General features: G+C 38.4%; 1 protein-coding gene across 3 annotated transcripts in view; it reads right to left on the bottom strand.

The window, feature by feature from the left end:
- LOC122801729 (protein-lysine methyltransferase METTL21E-like) overlaps nt 1-13,765 on the bottom strand; it is a 463,867-nt gene that overhangs the window by 222,403 nt on the left and 227,699 nt on the right. For 2 of the 3 annotated variants that reach the window (XM_044071251.1, XM_044071250.1), the window contains exon 3: nt 1,551-1,708. In XM_044071251.1, the coding sequence (XP_043927186.1) occupies nt 1,551-1,708 (158 nt within the window). Of the gene's footprint in view, nt 1-1,550; nt 1,709-12,517; nt 12,675-13,765 lie in introns of all 3 variants that reach the window. The other variant, XM_044071249.1, reaches the window with a different exon arrangement.

Below are 13,765 nucleotides of genomic sequence, written 5' to 3' on the forward strand. Positions count from 1 at the left end.
GAGATTGCCCAAACGGCCAATAACTACAAATTCTGGGCCAGAACCACTACTTATGTGGTAGACAGGTTACCTAGTGCTTACCACTCCCAGTGATAAGCTAGAAGGCTTCCCTCCAACACAGAAAGGCTTGGGGGACTCAGAAGCTTACATACAGTCCTCGATATAGCAAATCTGTATCTGGAACACTAGTTACAGGAAAGGTAGGAAACAGGCTTACAGTTTTTTTTTTTTTTTTTACAGAAAAGTAGCAAAAACAGTAGGAAAAAACAATTCATATGCAGTGCAAGCTAGCACACTTGAGTATGCAGCAATATTAGACCAAACACAGTTTAAAAAATGCAATTAAATTAAAAAGGACTAAAAGCAAGTACAGAAAGAGTTTATTAGGTAGAATGTGGTAAAGAGATGGGACGGGGGAGTGTCCCAGATCAAATCTACAGTGGGGTGGGCAACTGCAAAAGCCACCAAATTTAAACTACAAACCAGAAATAGGGAGGGTGGGTGAGACAAAACAGTTTCAACAGAGATCTAAGCAAAAACTAACAGTACAAACTTTAAAACCAAAAAAATATTCTCAGCTCTGTATATTTGCTGATCAGTCTCTCAGAACAGTGAGACAACAGTTTCAACACAGATCTAAGCAACAATTAAACTCTATAACCAAAAAAATATATACTCAGCTCTGTATAATTGCAGATAATATGTAAGGCAGTCTCTCAGAACACAGGTTCCAGCAATTTGAATGCAGCTGTTACTATGAGCCTGCCCAGCGAATAAAAACAATTATTTGTTGCTATATGTTATTTTCCTCTCCAGAGTTTCATGCACTTGGTCACTTCTTTCAACATGTGATCAGTCTATCCAATAAGAATTGGACCCTATTGTCCTAAGGTTATAACAGTGAAGTTTCAGAATGAAAGTGACCTTTATGGGCAGCTTCTTGCATACTACGCAAACTGATCATAAAACTGATTTCAACCATTTAATTTCTTTAAGTATTGCTTTCTAGTCACTGTGAGACAGAGATACCAACTTGGATGTTAAGTCTCAACAAACAGCTTTCATAATAAATAAATAAATAGATAAATAAATAAATATGTATAATTGCAGTTGAATGAAAATGAACACATAAATAAGCAGGAATGCTCCTGAAATGTTGCACATTCCCTTTATTAACCAGTACTTGTATCATCTAACTACAGGGAAGTTAGGATATAGTGTTTTCTTTTTCCTGGTATAGCCCAGTAACTGTGTAGAACATAAAAGCATCCCAAAGAATAATTTGAAGGAAACAAGGCAAACCAAACAGCTCACTTTCTAATCCATTGACTGCAAGTCTAATTTTGTCTCTGCATATTTTGGCAGGAATATAAATAATTTGCACTGGCAGACTTACATATTCTGTTAAACTGAATGATACAAGGGAAGCACCATTTTTATATATATAGCACATATCTACATCTATATCCTGAATTGATTTTCATTTAGAAAAATGTAGAATTGTTTCTGGAAGCTATAAACTGACTGATATACAGAAAAAAAAGGCTTACCGATGGCCACACAACAGCACCATAGCAATCAGTGGCTTCTTTAATTTTTATTTCATAGCCACCAAAGTGGAAACCCTCCCACGTTGTGTTGGTAATTAAGGAAGGACTAAAACTTCTATTCAGGATTTCCTTGGCAAGACTGTCATTCCTCTTCATAGCTATTAATGAAGCAGAAATAACTATAATTATCTGGTGAAATTAATAAGAATTGATATTAGAGCAAGACACTTGCACTGTCATGGTTAGAATAGGGTTTTGTAAATATCTGAATATAAATGCTACATATACAGCATGAAAACAGCAGAAAACAAATTAAGTGAAGCTTAGTCAATTATAACTAAAAAGAGAATCCTTTTCAGAATGCCTAATTTGAGTTCCTGCATAAAAAGGCAACTTATATTGTTCAGCGAGTTAGTTATAGTTCACACTTATAATGTAACCTGTGTTCCATAAGCTTTAATTGGTCTGCCAGACACGTACTTGCATACAGCATCCCTTAACCAAGTTAGGATCATATATTTTAACTTTCCAGAAATATTCACTGAAATAAATGAAGTGAAATTCTTTGACTTAAAACATCTCTTCTTTAACAATAACTGCTTCTTAAACACAAAATATATTTCCCTGCTGACTGCATTCTATAGGATCACATGCGTTATTCTATAAATCCATTTGACTTCTCCTGAACAATGTGATTCAAAGGAGGGAACATCAGGAATAAGTAACTTTAAATCTGCATATTAAGTGCAGAATGAGCAAAGCTGCTGAATAGTGTTTATGTAACCCAGGTACACAGTATTACAATCAGAAGCATGAGGTTTTGCTCTTTTAATTTCAGTCTGTTATGAAACAATACTCAAAACTTCTTACAGCATGCTAATTTGACCTGATGAAACTGTGATAAATCAACAAATATAGTAATCTGGGTGCCTGGTTGTCTACACTGATCGGTTAGACTGGGAGGACAGGAAAATGATAAGAAAACGGACTCAGAACAAAGCCATTGATATACGTTTAGTGACCCGAGTATAGCCAAATGTATTACTTCTGAAGGTCACATGCATTATTTGATTCTGTAACATCCCAGGCTGCATTCTACATGAACTACAGAATGAACTGGCACCCCACCTAAGTACCATGTTCAATCATAGCCTCACCTCAGGCTTTGTGCTCACTGAATGGCGCACAGCAACAGTTATCCCACTCCACAAAGGGGGAGCCACCACGGACCCCGGGAACTACCACCCCATTAGCCTGACGAGCCTGGTCTGCAAGGCTATGGAGCGTATCATCATGGAACTTATAAACAATGACATTGGTAATCTCCAAATTCTGGACCCTACCCAGTTCGGGTTTGTAAAAGGCAGATCATGTCTCCTAAACCTGATAGACTTCTTTGAAGTGGTCACCAAAGCTGTAGATGAGGGTAAGGTGGTACACACACAGCCTATCTAGATCTCGCCAAGGCTTTCGACACCATCCCCCACTTTGGAATTATAGACAAACTCACTAAACTAGGTATAAATCCCTATGTCGCAAGATGGGTTGCCAACTGGCTCACTGACCGAACACACACTGTGAAAGTAGCAGACTCTAAATCCAACTTCAGACCAGTGACAAGTGAAGTACCACAGGGTTCAGTCCTAGGTACTCTCCTGTTTGGTATCTACTTCTCTGAAGTACAGGCTAACACAGAAGGACTTTGGCTAACAAAGTTCGCAGATGACTGCAATCTAGGAGCCATAATCAAATCTCCTAACGATGTGGACATCCTACAAAAGGGCCTCACTGAGACAGATGCCTGGTGTCAAAGCCATGGCCTCAAGCTCAATGCCAAAAAGTGCATTGTCATCCCATTTGGTAAAAACTCTGTACCCATGAACTACCACATAGGCGGTAGTCTACTTAACACCGAAAGTGTGATAAGAGACCTTGGGACACAGGTGGACAGTAGTCTCTACTTTGATAATCACATCACCACAGTAGTCAGGAAATCCTTCTACGTGGCACACATCATCACAAAAGGTTTCTCATCCAGGAAAAAAAAGGTCATTGTTCCCCTCTACTCATCACTCATTAGACCCATTATAGAGTACAACGCCCCTTTTGGTATGTACGTCACAAGACATCTACAACAAATGGAAAGGCCACAGAAGTACCTCACAAAGAGGATTACTGGCCTCAAACAGATGCCCTATGCAGACCGTCTCAAAAATCTCCAGCTTTACTCTGTCACATATCGCCTACTCAGAGGCGATCTCTGCCTAACATACAAAGCTATGTCAAACCCAGAGCTGTTGGACATGCTCCACGTAAAGAAATCCCAATCCCGCCGAGCTACATGCTCTAGGGACCTAAACCTTGTCACCACAATAAACAGAACATGCTGGAGGGATAGATTCCTGTCTCAGAGACTTCCCATACTTAGGAACAAACTACCTATCTATATCAAACAAAGCCCCTCATTAGCACTCTTCAAGAAAAATCTTGATGATTGGATGGGAGATAGGAAATTCACCCCGGGGATCACTTCTGTGGCTCTGCTTGACAGGGGCACAGGAAAATAATTTTCTTCAGATGGTGGACAATAAACTACCGATTAAAAAAAGCCAGGGTACTGTTTGGCTAGGCTTATACAGGCCCTAGGGCCAATAGCCTAGTACCTACCTATGAACCTATAAAGATATCCATGAAATATCAGGGATATTAATCATTAGAGTATGTAGTGTGTCAGTGACATAACTATGAAACGACCAATCGAACACTTTATCTTTATCAAGGTATATCACATTAATAGGCAAATTACTCTTAAAACTACCCAGTATAGTACCACACAGATAGATAAAGCTTGTGGAATATGATCTGCAAGCTGTAAAACCAAAATTTATGGAACAGACCAAATATTCAAATAACAATTCTGTGAATTATTTTACTTGGTCTCCTTCCAATTATTTGAGAAAACAATACAAAAATGACTGATGTGTAATTATTTTCTGATGTTTTTTTTCATTCTCTATATATAAAAGTCACTGATGCCATCTTTCAGAAATTGGAACTTAACCTAACGCAGGAGATACATTGAAGAGATATGCTAAAGCATTGGTTAATGAAACATGAAGTTCCTTAATAAATACAGGACAATCAAGACACGTTCCAAGAAATATAAACTTTTAAGTATTGCAGATCCAATATCACAAACTGAAATTAAGAAAAATAATTCATTCAACTTAGCTAGTGATTATTTGTGTGACAGAAGAAAACTGAGCAGAAATAAACAACAAATGCCATTGTTCATTATTTTTGATATAGTAGTGCTGTCAATGAGTAGGGGGTGATAAATGTGAACTGAGTTTACAACCTATGTTTGCAAAGCTGTTTTTTTAATATTAGGAAGGCTATGCTTTATTACTTAACAATCTTGATTCTGTCATTTGAAACTTTACTTTTTTATATCTTCCCCCCTGTATCAACTGTCAAGCCCTTTTCAATCAGATAACAACAAAGTTCAGCTCACATGAATTTAATCAGTAGTTTATTGTCCACCATCTTAAGTATTACTCAACTTTGGATGAAAATGTTTCACTGGTAATTAAAGTAATATAAGCTGAACTTTGTTGGGGTTGCAGTGTTTTCTTTGGTTACTGTTTTTTGTTTATACTCTTGTAGCCTATTTTTATCCCTTCTCAATAGGACTGGACCTATTCGTTACCTAGATGTGGAAGAATGTCCACAGATCCCCCAGCATTAGAACCATCCAGGGAGTGCCATCATCAAGGCAGCTTTGGCAACTGCTCTTACTGGCATCCCTGTAATGACAGCAATACATAGTTATAACTTAAGCCCACCACTGGTGGTGATGTGGACACTTGTGTCATCACAAAGACCATCCATGCCCCTACGTCATACAAGTCCATACTTCTCCATACATGACAGACAAGAGCTGCCATCACTTACCTGGCTAGTGACATCCAGCCTGTATGCAGTCTGTTCCCCATTCAGGACCTGCCTCTGCCCACCAAATGAGACCATATCATCTAATGGAGCAATGGACATAACTAGACTGAAGCCCACTGATCCATCCTCCAGGATGGGCATGCCCACCCTTCCCTTCTTAGGCCATCAAGCACTCAAGCCATCATTCAAATTCTGGTTATCTGGCTTGTAGTTATATCTGATCCAAGCTAGGGAAAGTGTTACAATTAGAAAATTACATAGAAGCTTATCTCCTACAATATTATAAAATATATATATATATATATATATATATATATATATATATATATATATATATATATGGGTCTAGGACTAATGCGTGAACGCGGCCGTTTCACCGAATCTGAAATGGCTGGTCATACTTATGCGAAAGTGCTTTCCACCAAAGAAGCACTTTTGCGGAAGTATGCCTGGAGGTAGAGGGAGCTGTGGGGGAGTGACTGTTGCAGAGATCATACTGTGGTGCGGTTAAGGGAATTTTTCCCTTTTCCCCACTGTAGTGAGATCTCGGAGTGAGAATAATAAAGTAGGGGGGTGCAGGGGCTTGCCCCCCTGCATAAATGTTAATTTACTGTTTTTTATTTTTTTAACATACTTTAGTGAAAGCGCTTTTTTGGTGAAAAGCGCTTTCGCTAAAGTGTGTTCGGTGATAATGGATTCGGACTTTTTATATATATATATATATATATATATATATATATATATATATATATATATGGGTCTAGGACTAATGCGTGAACGGCCATTTCACCGAATCTGAAATGGCTGGTCATACTTATGCGAAAGTGCTTTCCACCAAAGAAGCACTTTTGCGGAAGTATGCCTGGAGGTAGAGGGAGCTGTGGGGGAGTGACTGTTGCAGAGATCATACTGTGGTGCGGTTAAGGGAATTTTTCCCTTTTCCCCACTGTAGTGAGATCTTGGAGTGAGAATAATAAAGTAGGGGGGTGCAGGGGCTTGCCCCCCCTGCATAAATGTTAATTTACTGTTTTTTATTTTTTTAACATACTTTAGTGAAAGCGCTTTTTTGGTGAAAAGCGCTTTCGCTAAAGTGTGTTCGGTGATAATGGATTCGGACTTTTTATATATATATATATATATATATATATATATATATATATATATATATATAGTAAAGCACTCAGAAAGATTATGACATTTCTTTTTAGTCAATTAATAAACAGAGCTTGAAGACACTCTAGATTTATGTTGAGTTTAATTTAAGGCTTGCCATCCAATACACAATATACATATTAATAATAATACTGAAATAAATATGAGCTTAATTTCATCGAATGTTTGTGCATTGGTAAAGTCAGATCCCTTGGAAGTAAATGGATCCTTTAACAAAATGTCTATGCTTCCACCTCAGGAAATCTCCATTTTATTTAAATATATTATATACCTTAAGAACTAGCAGAAGCTACCTCATTTAGTCTCTAATTTTCTATAATTACACTAATAAATCATATCTGTTTTCCAGTACAACTTGACTATGTGATTTTATTTCTGCTGTTCAATGCTAACATACAAATCTAATTTTGCTCATGTCATCACAATTCTTCCCTTGAAGGTATGAAAAGACTTATTGTTGAATAATGGGATGTGGACACTGATTTTCGTACATTAGACTGGCACACTCTCGCTCTTTCTCTTTCTCTCTCTCTCTCTCTCTCTCAATGTTGGAAGGGATACTATCTTTCCATTAGAAAGGGCTAGTTTACATTAGTACCCTTCCAAGCATGTTACATGCAAATGGTCAAATTCCAAAAGAGTTGCTCTCAGTGTAAGTCTGCCCTGATTCCAAAAGACCTGCTCTCAGTGTAAGTGGCGTACTCTGGTGTAAGGCCTGTCTATAAATAGACTTACTACAGGATCAGATTCCAAAAGACCTGCTCTCAGCCTGCTCTCAGTATAAGTTTGGAATTGGGGCCACTATGTTTTGTCTGATGTAACAGATTGCTCATTACAAATTTACTTTGACTTTCTTACATAAATAGTAAAAGGAGAACAAATGCAATCTCAGAAAACACACAACTTATATCAGATTGTTGTAAAATGTTTACAATATTTGCTAAAGACATATAATACATTTTACAGGGTTACTATTAGAAATGGAAATATTAATGCCAACATGAATATTAATGAGGCTAAAGTATAACTCTTTCATTAGTTTAGATTCTCCAATTACTAATACGTTACCATATTTGCTGGAATTGAACCATCTATCTATCTAGTTACACAAGTCTGAGAACATTCTACTAACCACAAGCACGACAGGTGAAGTCTGACAACAAGGGTGATATAGTGCACATCTGAAAAGATGGCATTATCAGTGATTTGCAAAGGGGTTGTGTCTGCTAAAAGGGAGGTAAACTGGTGAAAGAACTGCTTCCTGGTTAAATGTGCAAATCAACAATGTGTGTTAAGTGAAACAAGTTAGTAATTACTGGATTCAAACCAAGCTAGAGAACATTGTATTAACTGCAAGTGTCACAGATGAAGTCTGACTACAAGTGAGAGACAATGCGGTTTACTATCATGTTCCCGAGATGGACTTGGTCAAATTCACTTCAACTGGTAATGTCGAACACCAATAATGTGGAAGTATAAACCTCACCCCCCATCTTGACCCATGTCAGCACTTGTCCCAAGATCACATTTGATTTGTATTTCAGCAATACCGAATTTTGGCAATGTCAGTTTTCGCAGACGTAAGTCAATGCTACAACCATTCGACTGAGTCTGTCTCGGGAACATGATAGTAAACCAGGCAATGTACATTTGAAAGGATAACATCAGTGATTTGCCAAGAAAATGCATATGTTAAAAAGGATATAAACTGTAGGAAGAACCCTCTCCCACTGAAAATGTACAGATTACCAATGTACGTTGTCATATCTACCTACATTTACCTTTACATGCACACACATGCTCTGAGACAAGACAGTAATTGCAGGATTTTAACCACCTACCTATCTAGTTACACAATATAGAGAACATTGTATTAACAGCCAGCACCACAGGAAAAGTCTGATTATAAGGATGAGATAGTGCACTTTCGAAAAGATGTCACATCATCATTGAGTTAGAGACAACATGTGGTCTAAAACCGGAATGCAGTAATGGGAGAGCACTGTCCCAGTGTAAGTTTTTTGAGTGGAATATACACATCAGCTCTGTTGTTGAAGCCATATTTACCTAACACTAGAGACACACCCTCTTTTAGTATTTGCACACTGTTGTATTCAAATCACCTACCTGTCTAGTTACACAGTCTAGAGAATGCAATTATAATGGTGAGATAGTGCACATGGATGACCTCATCACTGTGTTTTCAAGAATGTGTCTTAGATAAAACTTTATGAAAGTGATGGGGGAGTCCTCTCCTGGGTTAAAGGCTTCTCCTGAGTGAAACTATCTACACTGGATGTCTGTAAAGCCTTTCTTACTTAGCACTACAAACACACACACACATGCACACACACACACACACACACACACACACACACACACACACACACACACACACATACACACACACACACACCTTATTCCCTGCTGTATAGGAACCACATACCTATCTAGTTACACAAGCTAGAGCACATTGTATCAACCACAAGCACCACAGTATAAGTCTGACTACTAGTGCACATTTGAGACAATGACATAATCACTGTGTTACAGAGCATATGGTGTGAAGAACATACTTCTATGAAAAGAAATGCGCATTGACAAGCATGCATTACAGTAATGTGATGACGGAAAATAATGACTTACTGATCAGATAAATCATATATCCTTTTATTCATGTTATTCATGTGTGAGTGAGATGTTGCTGTTTCACACTATGTTGTACTGACTATGTCACTAATGGATGATAACCATAGTTGTCAAACAGTGGACTGAGACGCAAGTATTCATGACTGTTTATCTCATGATCATTGTATGCAATTCTTCATTAGTTGGTGTGTTACTAAGAATATTTAACGCTATGTGTACAATGCTAAATGTCAATAAAAAGCATAACAAGTCCAACATATGAAAGGACACTACATAATACTCAGCAAATAATTTATGTTTGCAAATGTCCAACATCACTGTACATAATCAGCAAGTCTAATGTATTGTTATGTAAGCATAATGTAGATACTGTAATGTGTACATGCAATGACATTAAAGTCATTATATATTGTGTGCAAGCCATTAAAACATAATCAGTAAATATGACTGCAAAGTATTTGTGCATCTGTATTTATTTTTTCAGTTGTAACACCTAGGCAGGGAATCAGCAGTGGTCTGGGGTGCTGCATTCTAAGCTTTGTGATGAGTCATACTGATTTTAATTAAAAGTACAGATGTATACACAGATTTGAATCGGAGGCCTTTCTGAACTGAAGTACCCCTTAGGTAAATACATTTGCTTCTATGACAACATTGACCTCTGTAGAAACTACATGATAATACATATCTACATATCAGCCATAAAATAATTTACAAAATGTAAAAATTACATTTGTGCATACTGTTGTATATCAGTACAACATAAATCCCTGAGCTGACTGGAAGTCTTGCAGTTACAGGTTGTAAGGTAAGATGAGATTTGGATGATTGTGAAACAGATAAAGAACCAAGCAGGGTACTCCTGGTGGACTGACATATGTCTTCATCATCTGACATGGCAAAATGAAATGTAAGCTTATATGTACTGATGCCCTGAAAAGTATGATCTGGCTTGCATTCATACCTGATGCATATGTACCCTGTGCCCCTCTGATGTGAGCCAGTCTCTCTCCTGATATAACTCTCTATTCTGGGCAATCATTTCAGCTGCTGTACAGAACAGAAAACAGACAAAAACTTGAAGCATAATAAATAACTGTATTGGCTGGCAAATCCATGCTATATTATTGACTGGTGATGGGACACTATACTTGCATAACTCAGGGGTGTTTGTAGTCCTAAATTCAGCCTCTCATTGGCTCAGGAGGACCTACTTGTGCCTCTTAATGTAATTATAATGGTGACAACATTGTTCCCCAGTGCATGGAATGGAGTTAGCGCTGGAACCAACCATGGCCAAGCTATAGCAAACCTCAGCCTTGTAATGAAGCCTCCAGCTTGACAAGGAGTGCCATAAAGATCCTGGATTCCTTTTTGCACCATCTTTGGGAATCTAAATGAAACACTCCCTCATCATTGCTTGTCGTGTCATCTGAAGGCTACGAATTATGGCAGAGAACTGGTGCCCAATTCAGATCTTGCATATACCAGCCTGTGCGCAATGACACACAGCATTGTCAGCTGCATTTGCATACTTGAAAGCACAAAAATGGCTCAGCCACACCCAGACATGTTAAGCCACATTTTTATTGTCATGGACACAGTTTTGATGAAAGCTTATCTCACAGACATCATTCTCATTCATGTGGCACTCCAACTTCTAGCCAAGGTCATAGAACTAGCAGTGTAACTCCTGGCAGAGGTAGTTCTTGTAGTCAGGGACAGCAATGGTGAACTAACTCCTCTACCATGCATGTCTCACACCTGTCCAGGGTACCAGGGCATAGTGCTTTGATTGTGTTCATGCAGGCTCACATACTGTAAAACTCATCTTGGCCATGCCAGTGCACGCGCGCGCACACACACACACACACACACACACACACACACACACACACACACACACACACAAAACACAGATAAACATTACTACTGAATGATTTACATCTATTCCTACTGGCGCTGACAATGGATAGTTGCTGATAATCTGATTTCTCGATCACTTATTTGGTATCATGCTTGCCATCCTGTACCTCCCCCATGCAAGTGATAATGACTGTGCCCTGCGCCTTTGCACATTTCTTTGAGACTTACTGTTACCTATGTCTGATGCACAGAGTGGATAGCTAGTGCTTGCTTACTCAGATGCTTACTTTAATCAAATATATTGTACTGTTATTTTTTTATGTTTTTTTTCTGCTCATTTCAAACTGATTTGTAGTGCAGTTCTTGATCCTCATTGTGTTTGCAGTCCTACAAAATAGTAAATAGTGCTTGCTCAGCACCTTGTGCAAATGATGCTAAGATTGCCTTGGTTACTGTTGGGTGCAGACATTGAGGAACTTTAATACATGCTACATATTACTGGGCAGGTAAGTACTTATGTTGCATATATCACTCCCAGGTTACTGCTGACAATCCTGTACAGTTGAGCCGTGTTTCATCTTAATGATGTATGATTCTTGCATATGAGGATCATCATTTCTGTCTCTTGTTTACAGGTTCATCACTTATCTTGCTTAATACTGCTACTACAAGTTGTGCCTTCTGGGGTTTACTCTGTTTGATGCTCACAGAACACAATCCATTACATGAGTAAGTAAAATTTGAGAACTTTGCATGCATCACTTTTATTGTTTATGTGCTTATCTACTTATGTTTTCACTTAGATAGTGAGTGCGTGGACTATCTTCTGCTCTTATTCAGGGCCATACCATATTGTGCATGCCTACGTCTGCCATGATCAGCCACAGCTGCTAGGTTCTTCCTCAGACTCTTCATCTGTATATGCTGGCACTGCTGGCCTTGTCTGTGGTGCTGGGAACTGTGTCCTTGGCCTAGTTGTCCTTATTGCAGCTATTTCTGGGCAATTATATTGTGCAACATGGCACAGACAGTGAGTATTTTGGCCAAGGTGTCTGGATCATACAGCAGGATATCACATGATGTGTCTAGACACCGGAACCTTGACATGAGTAAGCCAAATACATGTTTTATAATACTCCTAGTTTGAGTGTGTACATATCCTTTCTCAGTGGGGTTGTGAAGGTTTCTCATGGGTATAATGAGCCAGGGCACCAGTGCATAACCTTCATCTCCCACTATATGCCCTTGTAGAAAGTCACCCCTAGCAAATCCATACAGGTCACAGATGCACCATATGTGTAAGTCGTAAAAAATACCAGGCTTACCTGCACACACACACTGTACATAATCCCTTAGGCATTCCAGACCACCTGTTGATAGAGACAGATCTTTTCCTGTTAATGTACTTCCTTCCATGTTCATCAGGTGGGGCTTTTGTTTTGATGTATGTGCAGCCTTTGGCTCTCAGAACCACAGGGAAGTCTGCAATGGCATATAAATGTTGCTTGGTTATTGCTGTCTAGTCTGGTGTATGTGGAAGTCAGATATGATCCCTAACATGTAGCATTGCATTTAGAAAATCAATGCAGTACTCTTAAGGCTGAGGCCTGTGATACCCCTAATATATCCCCTATGAGTCTCTGAAAAGTGCCTGTAGCTAGTATATGCAATGTTATACATACCTTGGTTTCCATTGGGATGGGTTCTCTATGATTTCTCTAAGGCCTCAGGTGAAGGCTGCAGAGGGTGCATATTACCTCTAAGGTATCACTGTCCACCTTGTGTCACTCTACAATCTCTGTACCATGATATCTATAATATGTCAAACATGATTTGAACACTCTTTTCCTTCTAGGCTGAGGTCTAGCAGCTGCAGCACCTTGTGTTAAAGCCTGTTGAACATACAGGTTAACGATAGCCGTGATAACCTTCTAACATTTTTTTCTATGGTTTGTGGCTATATTCCAAAGAGTATTAGAATTCAGGGCTAAAGAGATTGAGGTGCATAGGATTTTATAAGTTTCTAAATCGCTCCGCCATGTTGAAATTCTTCATTAGCATCCATTTATGCCTTCATTAGAATATTCTGCAGCTTACCTCTGTTTTTTTTTGGGTTTTGCACAGCATGTAACACTATTTACTGAATACCAAACCGCATGCTCACCACTGAGAGCCGCACACAACAGCTTAGCCTGAAGTCTAGGCATTTATAAATCTAGACCTTTGTCTTTTATTCTAACATGATTACTAGCTCTTAACTTGCACTACTTTTCACTTTTACAATAATAACAATAATAATAATAACTATAGTATTTGTTGATAAATGTTCAGTTCTAATTGAAAAAAAAATAGAATGCAAGACTTGGCATTTGAAACTGCACTCAATGGGCATATGCTTTTTAAGTAATGCATTAATAGTGACAGGTCTTCTTTTAACACAGTAATGACCACAGAACCTGCTTCTAGATTTCTGGACTGGTTTTCCCATATAAAGTGCTTCACAGTCACATATTGCTATAAATGCCATATGGGTAGTACCATAGTAAGATAAATAGCTGTTACATTGTTGTGCT

The sequence above is a fragment of the Protopterus annectens genome, chromosome 5.part0, assembly GCF_019279795.1.
Source record: "Protopterus annectens isolate FY-2018-M chromosome 5.part0, PAN1.0, whole genome shotgun sequence".
In the NCBI taxonomy this organism is placed as follows: domain Eukaryota; kingdom Metazoa; phylum Chordata; order Ceratodontiformes; family Protopteridae; genus Protopterus; species Protopterus annectens.